Source organism: Pavona decussata, unplaced genomic scaffold (genome assembly GCF_977016875.1).
Source record: "Pavona decussata unplaced genomic scaffold, jaPavDecu1.1 SCAFFOLD_190, whole genome shotgun sequence".
NCBI lineage: Eukaryota > Metazoa > Cnidaria > Anthozoa > Scleractinia > Agariciidae > Pavona > Pavona decussata.
This window is the reverse complement of record NW_028145599.1, coordinates 2,015,037-2,031,877: the sequence shown is the minus strand read 5'-3', so window position 1 is coordinate 2,031,877 and position 16,841 is coordinate 2,015,037. Positions and strand designations below refer to the sequence as shown.

The following is a 16,841-nucleotide window of genomic DNA, read 5'->3' as shown; positions in this document are numbered from 1 at the left end:
CTGGTTAAACCGGATTACACCAGTTCAGAAATGCAAACTTGCTTACACAGACTTGCCTTGGATTTCTGAGACATCAAGTTGTGCTGGGTGGACAGACGGTGACAAACGTAAACATGCCAACTCAATTGTCAGTTTGGGCTTTTCAAAGCAATTTGAAGCAGTCAAAAAGTTCGCGTTTCATCGCGCCCTTTAATTGGTCGAAAAATTCACAACAACAACAACAACAACAACAACAACAACAAAAATCGTGACTTGTTCAAACGCGTTTCCCGCGCTTGGCACCGGTCACATGTATCTTCTTCGTGTCCTGATTGGTTCATTATTTTGTTGCCGTTGTTGTGATTGGCCAGAGTAATTACTTTGGCTTGGGTTTAACAATCAAATAAAAACTGCACTACCACAGGTGAATGGATAGTAACAAACAGTGATCAAACAAGATCACCATAAAATTATTCACCCTTGTGACTCGGTTTGGTCAAGAACAAGCTGGAAAGTTCAATCCGCGAAATGCTTAGACAAATTCGATACCATATGTAAAGAAACTCATTCTTGAGAATGATGTTTTACTCAGTAAATGACACAGGCATACTCGGGAAAAAATCCGAGTGCTCCCATCAGGAGTCGAACCTAAGACCTTATGACTACTAGTTCGGATGCTTCTTAGTTCAAAACGCATTGTTATTGTGCACTGAAATCGTTTCAACTTTTCCTTTCATCTCAGTAAGGCGGTTGTAAACAGCTTACCTTATGACAGCATAGACTATCAAAGTGGTCAGGATGAACAGTGAAGCGATTCCTGCACCAACAAACACAACCAGTTCCATGATGCCATGATAACTTGTCAAGTAGTGAACTTGCCCAGACCCTCCCGGTTTGTTTCTGGACACATTCTAGACACAAGGAACAAAAATATCCCTGTAAACTAACTTCAAGTTTTACAAGCAAGGAATGAGCGTCTTACGTTTACCACCCCAAGTTTCTAATTTGGAGTTTAACAAGCGAGGAATGAGCGTGTTACTTCTATTTCCCCAAATTCTTGTATTCTTGTCTTATTTAGTGGGCAAGAAAAGAAGTTAAGAAATTTCGCGTTTTTCTTGCTTTCGATATGGAATGACTATGTCCAACATGCTAAAAGAAGATGCTAATTGGTCAAGGGTGATCGGCCAATTGATCAGTCGTTGCCATGAAGCAGCGTTGGGAGTGCTTTAGTGGAGACAAAGAAACAGAAAAAAAAATCAACGCTTACACCTGCCAAGACCTTGGGACTGCCGCATAGTTGGACTGAGTGTAAAGGCGTGATACCTGAAGGAGGTCAGACTGCAACTTTGAAATATTGGCGAAGAAAAACACATGGCATAAGAACTATCACTGCATCTTAATAAAGTACCTCTTACCCTGTCAAAAAAAGCCACTGGGTGCCTTCAGGTAAGTGTAAGGGAGGGGAGGGAGGGGGGCGCTCTTGAACAGTCGACTCGCTTCTCTTCATGGAACGAAACATCTCCCGGCGTGCCCTACGGGCTTCGGTTTTCGTCAAAAAAATGGGATGGTGTAGTTATGGGACCACTTGCGATAGGAAAACTTAGAAATAAAATCACGAAACCCTACGTAAGAATAATGGCAAAACTCTTTGCTAAGTAGGATTGTTATTGAGTTACCATCATGATGGCAAAGAAGTTCCTTTTAGAAGGCTGAGTGCACTGTGTGGTGGTAAGATTGCCTTGAAATGAAACTTCACTGCAATCCTCATTTTTCTTCCAGCTGCCAAGCCCATCTGCGTGGAAAAAACGGTGCAACTCAACAATGTGTATGTCATAACGTCAGACCTCACTAGTTATTGCTACAAACTATAGGATTATCCCAAGTTGACAATGAATCCAGTGAGGTCTAACAAGTAACTTTTTCTTTGCTTTGTGTGGTTTCCCATTTCCTTCCTTGGGCTAACGTTTAGTAGGAAATTCATGGATTCACCTCCCAGACGGCAGGGAGTACTCCTCGGAATTTGCTGTGGAGGTGTGTGGCTTGGTTCAAGCGTCTACAAACCCAGACCCTATTTCAGACCAAAACATTAAATTTTCCGATCCCCTTTTTCAGACCTGCAGTGTCAAATTCATACCCATTTTCAGATTTTTAGACCCGCTTTCTAGAATCCATACCCGTCGGACCAAAATGGTTAAAATCTATACCCTATTTCCGACCACAACGACTACAAAAACACACCTTTGGCGCTGCACATACCTATATAGCTTATACTGAGGGCTACCCCACGGGAAGGGGGGTGGGAGTGGGCAAGGTTCACCTCTGTTTGTGAACTACTTTCACTGCAGAGTTAATTCAACATTAATATAGTAATAACTGTATCTCACTAGTTAGAGTCAATAGTAAGGAAGACTGTTTTGCGACAACCCAAAGCACGGCTGCAAAGGAGACTACAGCACTCAATAGAAATTAAAAGTCATGTGAGTATTCAGAAGTTTTTTTTTTTTTTTGGCTATACTTGGCAGGATATGGTTAGTTTCAGCTTACGGTAAATCTACAGTTTAATAATCGGTGATGTGCTAATTCGTGAATCATTGCGTTTGACGTAGGAAGAACGCACTCCTACTACAGATTAAGTCGAGATGGGACAATCAATCAACGTATGAATGGATCTTGGGAAGCGTATCTGGCATCCCCCTCAGATTTTGCTGGGGCGGATGACATCATCACCAACTTGGCAAAGAGCCTGGGATCGAGATCATCGAACGCACGCCCAAATCTTTGATTATTACTAGTCGTAAAGCTACAGATACAAGACGTAGCGGTAACCTCACATTTATAAATGCAGTTTCTGTATAATGCCGTTATACAGTAATGTCGTTTAAAGCATACAAAGCATCTTACTCTATTACCCAGCTTTTTGGAAAAAGGCTACACAAATTATCAAAACGTACCATTTCCATCATGGTCCCAGTAGACTGGTATAGCATTCTTTCCATTCTGTACAAAGACAAAATACATTTGGTAACAGGTCATTTTTGCCATCCGGCCCTTTTGCTTGAACACAGGTAGATTCACATTAACTTTATATAGCATATACAGCTCAACAATGGACGTGTCAGTTAACTTCAAATTGTTAAAAATACTTTGAAGACTTCTGCATTCTTACTTAAAGGGAAAGTGTTACCGGAATTCGGTGTCATTTCAGAAAACTAAAGTTCTATTAACACAACCTTAAAACCAATGTTCGAGTTTTTCTATAAATTATCACGTCAGTGTACCAAAGCTGTTGATGAGTCAGTCTCCAGCCATAGATAAACTTGGTTTGAGTCGATTGCAAATTTGAAAAAGTTAGGCTAACCTATTTTTCAAGCGCTCGTATTTTCGTTTCCAAAATGCACTACAACAGATCTATTGTGAGTTGTTCCCGTCAAGAAATCAGTTAGTGTTTGTCTCTAACGGTGTTGTAGAATTATTTTACCACTAAGTGAAGGTATTTCTTGTACCATTTTCACCACAGAAGGCCAAAAGTTTGAGTTCTGAATGGTTCACATGTGCGCTATACGGGTAAACAAAGAATTGAGGTAGAAGCGTCAAGACAAGCTAAAAAACCAATTTGTTAAGAAACAAACCTGATGGTTTCTGAATTTGAGTACAACTGGATGGGTCAGATTTGTCAACATATATCCGCCTGGAATGAAATGACATTAATTTTTAAGTACCGGTAGTCAAATCCAACTGTAAATGTTAGGGTCTAATGAATACGTTAAAATCAAATAATTTGTAAAGTACTATATGCAAGGGATACTCAAAAAGACACACGCACGCACAAAGAGGAAACTAATTGTAAATGAAGGTACTGTGTTGGTTCAACACTAGTCCACATTTGTTGTTCTGTTTAATGAAATTTGACAGGTGACAGCTTGTTGAGAGCATGGCTCTATTGTCTTCAACAACATTAAACATAAACAACTCAATGCAACATTTTCAAAACATGACACCGTACACAGCATTATTTTTGTCAAAAACAGTCAAATTCTGATAAGGGTCAAATGTTTAAGCCTCCCTCTCTTATACCCTCTCCCCCCCCCCCCCCCCCAACACCACCCCCCACCCTCGGGCCTTCCCTTGGATAAGAGGTACGAATCAAAACACAGGTTTATATGTGTACATTTCTGTTTCATGGTGTAATTAGTCTCCAGTGAAGCCATCAATAGCAAGGAGAAGCATTGTGTGATGACCACAATGGTAGGGGATGCATACATCTGAGGAGACTACAGTGTGTGTTACAGAAGACCTTTGGAAATAATTATTAGCTCGAATTTTGTTAAAAAGGTATAATGCGAACAAACTCTCCTCCTCACAAAAACCTCCCCTACCCTTCCCTTCTTGAGGCCTGAAAATACAAGCACCCCCACCCCCCGCTCCCCAGGACAACACAAATAACATGCACTTGGCAATCAAAACTCACCAAACTGCACAGAAACCACACTACTGGTCACCTCTGCTGTTGGCTCTGTTTCAGTTTTCCTTGTAATTTCTGGGAAAAGTTTGCTGTTGGAGTACACAATAAACTGAAAGTGTACATCTGAGTTCAATGAGATCTGCTGGAAGAGTGATGATGGAAGCCAGATGGATGCATCTAACACCTGTAAATAAAAAGCAAACAAACAACAAACAAGGCTACAAGAGCCACTTGCAGATAGGTGTTAGGGGAATTCAAAACAGACAGCTCCGTTGTTATATACAGCAGCTGATAGCAAGGATGATTGACTGTTGTACAGACTAAATCATGTTTAGTCTGGATGCCCAAAAGATTAAAACTTACAAGATAGAACTTTCAGAATTAATGGTAAATTGACAGTGCAAATTTTACTTTAAATTGTGTATCAAACTTTTTATTTAGAAGTTTGTATGCAAAAAAGGCAGCTGAAGGTATTCCTACCAGTTGTTTCTCACAAGGTGTATTATATTTGCACGGTAAGCAGTCAATATACTTGAGGCTGGAGTCCTTGGCTTTTGTCACATAGCATGTCTTGCCTACATCACTTGGTGTGATCTTCACCAAGTACATGGCAATATTCTTTGATACAAATGATACAACTTGGGCCTTGTCCAGAGGAAATCGTGTATGAAGTATGTCAAGACGAAGCACCATGCTGCAAGAGAAACAGAAAGCAGAGGAACTCTGTCTCAGTCTAAAATTAGGCAGGGGTAATTGACAATTATTTTGTTTTCACCCATATAGTGGATACCATTCAGATGGCATTAATCATCTCTCAGCAATTGGGATTTAGCTGTAAACAATCTACAGTTCCACTGGCATCCGAAACTTCGCATCAAATGATATGGTTCAATCCGTTCCGTCTCCTTAGTGCCAAAAAGTACAGTTCCATTTGTTCAGAAAAAACTACCGAAAATTAGATTCAAATGGTAAGCACTCTTAAATGAACTGCACGAATTACCTCAACAAACTAATATTAATTTTTAAAGTCACATGATGCATTTTTAGTACATGCAGATGACTGGTTTTATGTTCAATCATCATAGTTATGGAGGAAGAAAATTGGGAGAACAAACCTTGAACAAGCTTTTGACATCCTCTGAGCTTCATTCAACAATTTTGCATCTGTTTCCATGATGTTACTGATGGTGTTCACCAAATTTTTACTTAACTGAAAGTAAAACAATGATATGGAGTCGGAAGGTTTAGCAGACTGTCACATGCACATGTACATCCAGTTAATGAACTAACAAGAAGACCCTAGAAGATCACTATGAGGAATCTTACTGATGTGGAAGGTTTTGGCCAGATGTCGAGGAATACAGTGGACACTCATGATTTGGAAAATGCACTTAAAATTCATACATGTAGGAAACATGCTCCTTGGACACGGTCCAATTTTCGATTTCTGGCTGTAAGGCTGCATGGTGGTATAGAGTGTGTGCATGGCGGCCATGTTGGAGGACTAAAACAATAGAAGATATTTGCATAAAAATAGAATATAATTATTTCCCAAAGGAAAATCATTGCATTGTTTCGGTCCTCCAACATGGCCGTCGTGCACACACTCTATACATGCAGGATGGCAAGGTGAGGCAAAAATTTAAAGCAAGATGCACAATAATATTGTGGAAGGTTAAACAGCACAGTCTAACCAATCAAATCATTCAAGCTAACAAAATAAACATGCCTCTTTATTGGGGCCAGAATATTTGTACATTTCAGTTTGTGTGTATGTACTTAATATTAAAATCCACATGGCATATATGAAATGCAGAGTAACATCACATAAAACACAATCAAGAAAAGGACAACACAATATTTAGTCTTGGAAACGAAAAGACGATGAACAAGAGACAAAGTAAAAATCTAAAATCCAACCAACAACCTGTGCACCAGTCAGTTGCTCCAACAACTGAGCTACAGTTAATAGGAATTGGTGAATAACTAAAGCCACATACATATATAAAATTATTGTATGTGACATGCTCTGCACATACTGTTAGGAATCAACACTGTAAAAAGTGCCTTGATGTTGTAAAGAAAGAAATAAACGGATGGTTAATTTGACACGCAGTAAATAAAACAGAAAAGATGAAATGTTCATCACATCATAAGAACAGGACAAGGACAAAAATTTTAGTCCTTAATGGGAAATGAACTCAAGATCTTAGATCTGCACAACTATGAATAAAAACAAACAACAGGCCTGACTGGCACATGCACATGTACACCAAGTTCACATCATACAGCAGTTATGCCTATATGTGTACGAAAATGTGGTGAGAAGGAAACCTTAATTATTTGCAATAATCTGTCTGTTCCTTACAGTTTCATCTCTGCCTACAGCATGTATCAAGTTGTCCACGACCTCAGCAGTGTACACAACATCCAAGGGGTGGCTGAACTCCTTTGCTCGCTTTGAAATGTCCAGTAACTGTTTGCTCACTGATGACACAGTTGTTTTGTTCACAGTTTTCTGATAAAAGAATAAACACAATTATTAAAATCAAGTTTTAAAGTCAAATTGCTGGTAACTGCACACCTTATAAGCCACATTAAAGAAAGCACTCTTTGCTAGTAAGAGGAAGATGTAAATTTTGTGTTTGGCAGGCAAATGAGTGAAAGGTTGCTTTTACGAGGTGTTGCAAAACATGCATTGGATAACTTCAATCTGCACCTTTTAATAACATAAAGACTCTGAACTTGAACCCAAACTACAATGTAGCAATTGTGTGTTTCACTGCTGTCAATCATAATTATGGTGGCAACTGGCTGACAACAAAAGTACAGATACCAACAAAGTGGATCAAAACCTGCCAATGACAGTGCATGAACATGACGTTTGACCCCCTTGAGCCAAACTTTTTTGTTTCCTTAGAGGTCCGCTGCAGTGATTGATGGCAGTGAAAAGCGTAACCATTGGGCGAATTTTAAACTTCAGCAACTGTACAGTTGTACAGTATGTTACTGAAAGGTCCAGTAAAAGAGTTTGATTTGCTTCTACCAGCAACTATTAAATCTTAAATTGAAATAATTATTGTTTATTGTTCCAAAATTCCTCTATTTTGGTACAGAGCATGGTTATGTAAGAAACACTTCTGTATTTTAGTAATAAAAGTACATGTTATTACCTCCTTCAGGTCATGAAGTGCACGAGTTATTTCATTTGCATGGATACATGGCTCTGCCTCCACTTTCATCCAAACACCTTTCAAAGAGCAGTTTCTTCTTGCCATTACTGCACTTCCTCCATGATCTAACAAGCTACTGATGACGCCAACAGGACATGGCAAGAATGCCGACCCTCCTGCTGCAGTATGATGCCAGTGAAAACTACCCCTGTCAGTTTCTGTGATACCTGCACGGCAGTATGGGGCATCCGAAGGGATTACGGACAAATGAGAGGTTCTTATATATTGATACCCTCCTGGATAAGTGACATTACAGCAATAATGTCCGCTGTCATCTACAGTAAGTTGTTTTATGTCCAAAACAGAATTATGAACTGCCTGACTAACATCAAATTTGAGAACTATGCTTCTGTGCTTGTTCTGGGGGTCAACAGGGATCACTTGATTGTCCTTGTACCATATGATCTGTATACCAGGAATCGACGAAAAGGTACACTCAAAACTGTGACTGTCTCCCTTGAAAGCAATTTGGTCTCCTTGTGGGCCAAATAACATAACTGGCAGCTGAAGATCACCTATTAAAAAGGCAAAGATAACATGTATACTGAGTATTTCTGCAGAGGGACTATCAGGTGATAGTTGCCACATGGAAATTTGATGTTCTTTAAACAAATATTAACCCAAGACGCTACCTTTTCTAAGGTTTATACACTAGTTTTAAGAACATCAAAATTTCCAAGAGGTAACTATTAGACTGACCCACACTAATTTTTTTTATTGTTCACCACATTTTCTCCTGAGAAAAAGTCACAGACTTGCATTTCAAATTTATGCTGACGTATTTTCCCTTTAAGGTGGCAGGCGAGGTTGAAATGAAAAAGATAAATAAACAACATACAGCATGAATTAAAGTGACAGCAACCTGTCTGTTAATGTATTGACAGGTCTTGTGCACAGATGAGTACCACCCATCCGGGCATTTTTTGCCAGATGGACATTAAGCACTGACAGTACCCCTCTGCAGATGGACATGTGACCAATGATATTTAACAAAATTAGACTCAGCAAAAAATTTAGTGGTGAACAGCTGTATGTGTAAGTTGTTACAAGTACTCTTGAAGAAAAAACACAATGCTTGCAAAGGCGATTCCAGTTAGAGCTTCAATCACTCACAATCATATAAACCACAGCTTCTGGCTGAAATTCAGGGGTTTCTTCAGTCTCCACAATGATTGCTTTTCTGTAATTTTTAATTAACACTTTTATGCACACCACATATGACTCTCTTTTGCTTTATGTCCTATTTCTTATATTTCCTTTTAGGTTATTAGTGACTGCAGCTTATACACAAAGTGGTTAACATATACAGCCTTATTTCCATATTAAAGAAGTAAAAGCAGGTAAGCCAAATTTGCTCCCACCTACCACTACTAGGTTACAAGCATGCTAGTACAGTAAACTTGTAGAGAACAAAAACAATAGCAAATGAATTAAGGATGGTGCCTACCAATTTAAAGAAAAATTTTGTGTGGTTTATGACTATGCTGGGAAGGCAGATCTTAACAAGGGCTATTGAAATCCAAAAAGAAAATTGGGGATAACCACACATATTTTAGAGATAATTAAGCAACAATTACATGTATTCTAAAAAAAAAAAAAAAAAAAAGCAGTAAAATATAGTATTACAAAGCAATGTTTGGCATTTTTTTCTCAAATGGAAGCTTTATTATCTCTGAAAAATGCATGGTTACCCCAAACTTTCTTTTTCGATACCAAGGGCACTTACTGAGGTCTGCTTCCTCCGCATAGTTTTCAACTGAGCTAATATATCCCTGTATTGGTAGGCACCACCCATATGAAACCCGAGTACCCCGAGATACGCAGAATGTATGCGCAGTAACAAAAGTAGGCACCGTCCTTAACAATGGTTATGGGCATTGTCAATTATCTCATTTCAGATCCAGACAACATAAAAAGTTTGACAATATCTAAACCATAAAATTATTCTTTTAGTATAAGTTTCCTTATTTTCAACTTACACATCAAATTGGAGAGGTTCAGATTTTTAGAGGTTTTGATTTGTTTGGCTCAGCATGGTTAGTAGTTTCTCCCCTCAAGTATTATAAATTATATTATTTCAAAAATGGTATCATCAAGAAAGAAAAACACTTTGATTTACATCAACAGGAAACAGCACTACTACTACAAAAAAAAAAAAACTTGTAACAACAACAATGCTCATTCTTACCACAAACCATCTCCTTTTTGCTAAGATCCACAATTTTCTTATCCTTTACTGCAAAAGGAAGTTCACAGCGGCCAAGAACAGATAGGTTTTTGAGTCTGTTTTTCAAGTTTGCCATCCATTTAATCATCCACTTTAGATTACAGTCACATATCAAACGATTTAGCTGAAGGTCACTGAAAGAAAAAATAACAACAAATACAGCTGTGGGCAATTCCACTGTCGCGGACGTTACATTCAGACTCAGTTTTGAAACTTTAAATTGGCACAGACAAAGGATAAATAAGGAGTTGTCCAGTTTTCCATTAATGAACATGTTTGTGCCTACTGACATATTAATTGGGCTGTACTTGTTTTCCATTTCACTGATTTCTGAGAAAGAAATAGAGCCAAAACACGCTGTTGCAGACGTTACATAAAAATCAACCCCATTATCAAGTGCATTAGCATTAAGTCAAAATTCCTGTGAAGTATCAGAGTTTTTTATATGAACTGTTCCAAATATCTGCAGTTAAGTGGTTGTGTGAACCAAAAAGCTTTATTTCATTTAAACTGACATTCACAGTTTTCCCAGGCTTCTTGAACTTCAGCGTCGCGGATGTTACAACCAATGTTGCGGACGTTACATTGTGTGAATCACTGTTAAGTATAGAAGATAAATCAGCTATTCTGTATTGTTCTTGGTCACAACATGGTTTATACATGAAATACCACCTGCATTTGAGCATGCTCTTTGCATTCTGAGCCTGCAAACATCTGCTGGTCCATAAGTTCCTTTCCTGGAAAAGAGATCTATGTATACCTGAGCCTTTTTTGAAATCTTAAATCTCAAAAAAATGCCTTTAACTGGAGCAGAAAGAAGTAAAAATCACAGAAGAAAACTCAAAGCAAATGCAGAGATGTATGCAGCATACAAAGAGAAAGACAGAGTTCGGAAAAGGGAGAGTAGAATGAAAGCTCCCAGTCCAAGAAAAGCTGCTGCAGAGAGGAGGAAATGTAGGGAAAGAGTGAGATTACACAGGCTAAGAAAAAAGTTGTCTACCTCACAAGATGCTAATGGCACTGAACTGGAATTTGCATACAAATCTCCCCAAGCTTTAGGTAAAGCAGTACACAAAGTTTCCCCCTTACTTCCAAACAGCCCAAGGAAACGAAAAGCAGTTATTGCAAAGATTGCAAAGTCAAGTGGACTTTCTGTATCAAGTAAACACCAGAAGTCAAATGGTAACACATGCATTGCCAAGTCCACAGTAGATTCTGTTCAAGAATTCTACTTCCGTGATTCCATTTCTCGTCAAGCACCTGGACGCAGAGACTTTGTGATCGTTAAAGAGAATGGAAAGAAGTCTAAGCTCCAAAAGAGGCACTTAATACACCGTATTCACAAATGGCGGACACGCACGGAAAAGACTGGCACTACGCATCAAAACGAGGCGTTTTAGGATAAACAAAAAAAAATTCCAGTGAATGTAAGCTTCTAGAGGGTCGATAAGTGCTGAGTTTTCTAAAAATTGAGTCCTTCTGATCACTTAGTCCGAACGAGTTCAAGTTCTAGTGTTTATTATTTATTGGTTGGCTTCTTCTAGCAATCTCAAATGCAAACTAGACACTCACAGGAAAAAACTGAGTTAGATTGTTTGCTTCAAACCTTCGAGTGTAATGTCTACAGAAAATATGAAAAGTTGTTAGAAAGATCTCCACTCTAGCAGGAGCCACAAAGGTTTATTCAATGCATTTTTTGGAAAGGGAATTAAAACAGGTTTCGAAGGAAAGAAAATGTATCTACATTCGGACGCAGTTCCAAAGAGGGTTGCGTGGTGTTACTACTCGGAAGTTCCGATCACAAAAGCTACAAAAACCGACTCCTATTATTGTGAACAGCTCTAATGCCTAAAAAACGAAAACAAAAGGAGGTGGAGGGAAGCTACTGAAAGAAAAGTTTCACTAAGGAAGCAATATGTGAGCCAAGACTTAAATATTTCGGTACATTTTAGGCGCTTTTTCCCCGAAATAAAAAAGATATCATGCATCGCAAGAATGGCCAAGATTCATGCAAGTCATTGAAAATGTGGCAGTAACCAAAGTCAAGAGGAACTCCTGGAAGTAAGGTATCAATTTTAAGAAAACAATCCTGCAAGGAAATTCAGGAATGTCACTCTCAAATGCGTTAGGGAATGGCAAGTTTAGGAACCCAGTGTAAAGCGAAATACGATAATCTAATTCTGACAAATTACCTAATTAAGTATGCAAATCTTTATTGATTTCAACCGAAATGCCGGTTAAAAAGCCTCTAGTTCTCTAGTCCCTGTTTCACGGAATACAATTTTCTCATTCAGGCAAGAAATGTTCCTTCTGAGCTTGTTCCATTATTAAACAGTTGGATTTTGACGACTTGATATTTAACAAATTATGAATTTTGAGGGGACTGCATTCTCTGCTTGTTGTTTACAGTACGGCTACAATATAAATGAATCGAAACAGACAAGTCTTGGTTCATCTGTTGCTTCTTTTTAAATTATTCGTCCAGCCGTTTCTGTCCACATTCTTCACGTCTTTTCGTTGTTGTCTTCGTCTTTTTTTTCTTGGTATTATAGCGGTTTAGACAAATGGTTGTAGTCTCTCTTGCGCTCGGAACGCCGGCGTCCGATACGAAGTTGATCACGTAACTCTCGTTAGAAATGCATCCTTTTGTAGGTTCATTTTGTTTCCTTCAAGACCTATCTTACCTTCGGATTCCGAAAGACATACCAAACAAACTTCTGTAGTACATTGTATCTCTATTGTCCCTCTATCCATCTGCGCTCGAACATTGAATCCTTCGGAAACAAAAACTCTAACCGATTTGTTTCCGTGATTGTCTATTTTGCATTTAGGATTGCTACAAGAAACACTAGACCACTCTCGTTCGGAATAAAACCAGCGATCTGAAAAACTTGCTGTTTTAGGAGCTTATCAGCTAAATAGTCTCTCAGTGAACTTGTACTCGCAGGCAAATTATTTTTTGTTTATCCTAAAACGCCTCGTTTTGATGCCTAGTGCCAGTTTTTTCCTGCGCATCCGCCATTTGTGAATACGGTGTATGTGGTCGTTGAAAGAGACATTTGGAATGTTTCAGAAGGAAAAACCCCGTGTCAAAATAGGGTTCAGTAAATTCTGCTCTTTGAGGCCAAAAAATGTTTTGCTGCAAGCAGCCATGCCAAGACAAGTTTGCCTCTGCCAGTACCATGACAATGTGAAGATGCTCTGTGAATGTCTTAGCAAAGAAATACCAAGTTTTCCTTCGTATTCTGGGTCATTTGTTGATCACTTTGTCTGTGACAGCAACAAAGAAAAATGCATGATGAACAAATGTGATAAATGCCCTGCCTGGCTTGACATTGTCATGAAAGATGCTCCTCTTGATGAAGTTGTGCAGTGGCAACAGTGGGAAAGAGTATCTCATCCAGTTCAGTCAAAACAAGGAAAGTCCAAACTGGTAAAGAAGATGGAGAAAGTGACCAAAGAGGGAACTGTTGAAGAAGCCTTACTTTGTCTTCAACATTAAATACCCTCTTTCTTGGAGCATGTATTCATAAAGAGAAAACAAGCTGCATTTTTTGAAGAGTGCAAAGCACAGCTGCAACCAGATGAAGCAGTTGTCCAGGTTGACTTTGCTGAAAATTACACCTGTCAGCACCAAGATGAAATTCAAGCAGCCCATTGGAGTCAACAACAAGTTACACTCTTTACTGTTGCAATTTGGGCTAAAGGTTCTGCCAACCATACAACATGCAATTCACATGTTATAGTGAGTGATGACCTCAGCCATGACAAGAAATCAGTTGCTGTTTTTATGGATACTGTGGTTAACAATTTTGTAAGGAGAAGTTTTCCACAGGTCCGAGTTGTCAACATCTTTTCTGACGGGCCCAGCTCGCAATTTAAAAACAAGTTCATGGCTGGCTTCTACCACACTCTTCAGAGGAAGGGGTTAAGAATTAAGTGGCACTTTTTTGCCACTTCCCATGGTAAAGGAGTGGTTGATGGCTTGGGAGGAACTGTGAAAAGGATGGTGTGGAGTGCAGTGTCCACCAGGAAAGTGTCAAATGTGCAAGATGCAGTGACCTTTGCGAAGATCGCAGCACAATTTTGTAAGTCAGTCAACATTCAATTATGTCTTAAGAAAGACATTGATGATTACAGCAGCAGCCTAGACCTGGACAAGTGCTTTGAACAAGCCCAGCCTATCCCAGGAATTAGCAAGATTCACTGCATAGAGCCAGCAGTGAAGGGTCAACTACGTCACCGTCTTTACTCATGTCAGCCATCTTCTATTCATGAGACTGAACAATCAAGTGATGATGAAGATACCCATGGTGTAACCTCAGTCATTGGAACAACCATCAGTTCCAGTAACAGCAGTGTAGATGAAGTACATGTAAGTAGCGATGATACATGTAGCAGCAATGATTCTGATTTTGTCAATGATGATGGGAATGACAATCCTTTATGCACACATCCTCCATCACCAGCTGAGACAACTCCATGTACAACAGATGAAGAGGAGAGTGATATCCACATTCAGTTAGGCCTACCTCACAACATCAGAGCACTTGTTAATAACCAGTGCACTGAATTTCAGGTTCCTCCCTACAGCAGTCTACTAGCAGAGCTGATTGTTAGCAAAAGCATTGATTTTGAGGGTGATCCTTTAATTAATGCTAGTGACTTACAAGAGTTGGAAGGAAAAGCCACAAATGATGAAGCAAAGTGGATTACAAACTTTACTGTTGACTCCTATTTACAGCTGGTTAAGACAACAAGTGCTGAAAAGGGCCTTTGCATTGAAGTTTTTGGGTGGGAAGAATTTGAAAAAGCAGTGGAAAAGAAACACCTGAAAGATCTTCTGAAAGGCAAAGGTGACCTGTTGAGACAAGATGCAGTTTTCTTTCCCTGCAATGATATTCAGAGTGAACATTGGTTCCTTGGAGTAATGTTTCCCCAGGAAATGTGCATTGTGGTGCTTGACAGCCTGCCAGGGAAATTCATAAAGCCAACTGTGTTAAAACGAGTGGAAAAGATGGTGTCACTTCTTGTGAAAGTTGACCAGTCGATCGACATCAACCAGTGGTCTTTCTTTTCAAACAGGCCTGGTGAGATTCCACAACAGGACAATACCTATGACTGTGGTATTTTCACTTGTCTGTATGCAACATGTTTGGCCACCAGATGCCAAATGATCCCTAAAACTGAAGTTCCAGCATACAGGCAACTGATGATCCAAGAATTGCACCAGAAAAAGCTATGCCCAATTCCACCACCAACTATTCAACCAGGGGAATACTATGCAGTTGATTACATAAAAAACTATTATTTTGGCAGAGTAATAGACAAAAATGACAGTTTTGTCCAATTCAAGTTCCTGCACAGAGTCGGCGCAACTACTTATCATTGGCCTAGGCGAGACGATATGGACAGAGTCCACCTTTCAAATATTTTTGCTGGTCCTATTACTGTTCCTCACTTTATTAGTGGACCATTTGAAATTCCAGAGCAACCAGCTGTGGAAAAACTCTTCAGAGTAATCAGGAAACATACAAGGGTTTAAGAGCTGTGAGAAATGACTATGTTCATCAGATTATGGTAGAACCTCAAGATTCTGTTCTTGAAATGTCAAAATAGTAACCTTCTTGAAAGGTGTTGTTTGTTTCAAAATGTTTGTCAGGTGAAACTAGGGCATATCTAGAAGAACCTATGGACTTGTGTTGTAATATTATGGCTTTTTAAAACTAATTCAAGTGTTTTAACTTATGTTCAAGAAGTGTAACGTCCGCAACGTAACGTCCGGAACAAAGTTTTGCTGCCATTATTTTGAAAATGTTGCAGTTTACTAGAGATTTCTTTTTACTTAAGTGTTTCTATTGGATATCTAGCTGTGTGACAAGAATGTCTTTAAAATCTTTCACGTGGTTATTTTAGGAAAGAAAAAGGATTGTTTAAATGTTGTGGACGTTACGTAACGTCCGCGACGGAACTTGCCTTTGTTAAAACAGTTCAGGTGAAATTTATATCTCTTATGTATTTACTCCATTAAAGGATTTTTTCTGATACAAGTGTTTGCAGCCCTTCATATTTTCAAAGTTTGATACAGCAGGTTAAAATGTACCCTCTTGCCAATTGTCTGTCATAAAAAAAAATAAACACTTACTTTGGAGACTCCCCCTGAATACAAGGTTGTCACAAGGGAGCTGGAATTTATTTTTCCTGGTGCTGTAACTTATCAGCATCATAGCACAGAGTATAATTTCAAGTCCAACTTGTTTTTAAAAACCTGGATTCTGACACCACTCGTGTGGAATTGCCCCTGTACAAATCATGTCAAGACAGTTCCAAAATTAAAGGGCCTTTGTGACTGTGATTGCTGTGACTCAGTACCCCCAAGGTTAAACCAAAAAAGATAGTTGGCTTTCCATAGGACACACATTTTGAGAAGGAACTCTTGAAAAACATCATTCACTTATATTTCAAAAAATTCCAGGGCAACTTGTTCTCAGGATGTCAAGTGAAATGATCTTTCTTGCCTCTATAATAAATATTGCAGAGGCAAGACTGCAAAATGAACAGTATGTCATATCAAATTTTTGAAGGATTTGCTTGGAAGACTGCAAGGGGTTTGGTGGGATGTGGGAGAGTACTCACCTCCCAACTAATCTCATCTGAATTCAACTAAGAACTTGCAATAACAGAGTTATATGTATGTATGTGGTCTGACTGGGTTTGGCTCTTGCTTTGCCCTAAGGGCTCTCTCCCCCCCCCCCCCCCCCCCACTACCCCCTTAAAATTAAAACCTTAGAGCATTTCCAAATTCCAGATCAATCTAGATACAGACATCCTGCATGAAAAGCCATTTATGAGACATGCGTGCTGGTTGATTTATCTCTTTCCTTACACATTGTACATGTACATGAGTGATTAGTTTTCAACCTTGCTTTAATGAAAAATA

General features: G+C 39.0%; 3 protein-coding genes across 4 annotated transcripts in view; 2 read left to right on the top strand and 1 right to left on the bottom strand.

The window, feature by feature from the left end:
* LOC146462312 (uncharacterized) overlaps positions 1–16,841 on the bottom strand; it is a 36,445-nt gene that overhangs the window by 7,913 nt on the left and 11,691 nt on the right. For both annotated transcript variants that reach the window (XR_014857175.1, XM_085085871.1), the window contains exons 7-16: positions 9,863–10,035; positions 7,615–8,189; positions 6,810–6,959; positions 5,557–5,651; positions 4,922–5,135; positions 4,448–4,625; positions 3,609–3,667; positions 2,931–2,976; positions 1,656–1,771; positions 745–890 (exon numbers count right to left, since the gene is read on the bottom strand). Coding sequence is in view for 1 of the 2 variants with exons in the window: in XM_085085871.1 (XP_084941997.1) it covers positions 745–890; positions 1,656–1,771; positions 2,931–2,976; positions 3,609–3,667; positions 4,448–4,625; positions 4,922–5,135; positions 5,557–5,651; positions 6,810–6,959; positions 7,615–8,189; positions 9,863–10,035 (1,752 nt within the window). In the remaining variant the exon portion in view is untranslated. The remainder of the gene's footprint in view (positions 1–744; positions 891–1,655; positions 1,772–2,930; positions 2,977–3,608; positions 3,668–4,447; positions 4,626–4,921; positions 5,136–5,556; positions 5,652–6,809; positions 6,960–7,614; positions 8,190–9,862; positions 10,036–16,841) is intronic.
* On the top strand, positions 10,062–12,937 carry LOC146462314 (uncharacterized). Its single transcript, XM_085085910.1, has one exon. It carries the CDS (start codon positions 10,696–10,698, stop codon positions 11,299–11,301), a length of 606 nt encoding a protein of 201 aa, XP_084942036.1. The 5' UTR covers positions 10,062–10,695; the 3' UTR covers positions 11,302–12,937.
* Positions 13,635–15,867, top strand: LOC146462313 (uncharacterized). The gene has a single exon (XM_085085833.1). The coding sequence runs from the start codon at positions 13,692–13,694 to the stop codon at positions 15,444–15,446; it is 1,755 nt and encodes a 584-aa protein (XP_084941959.1). The 5' UTR covers positions 13,635–13,691; the 3' UTR covers positions 15,447–15,867.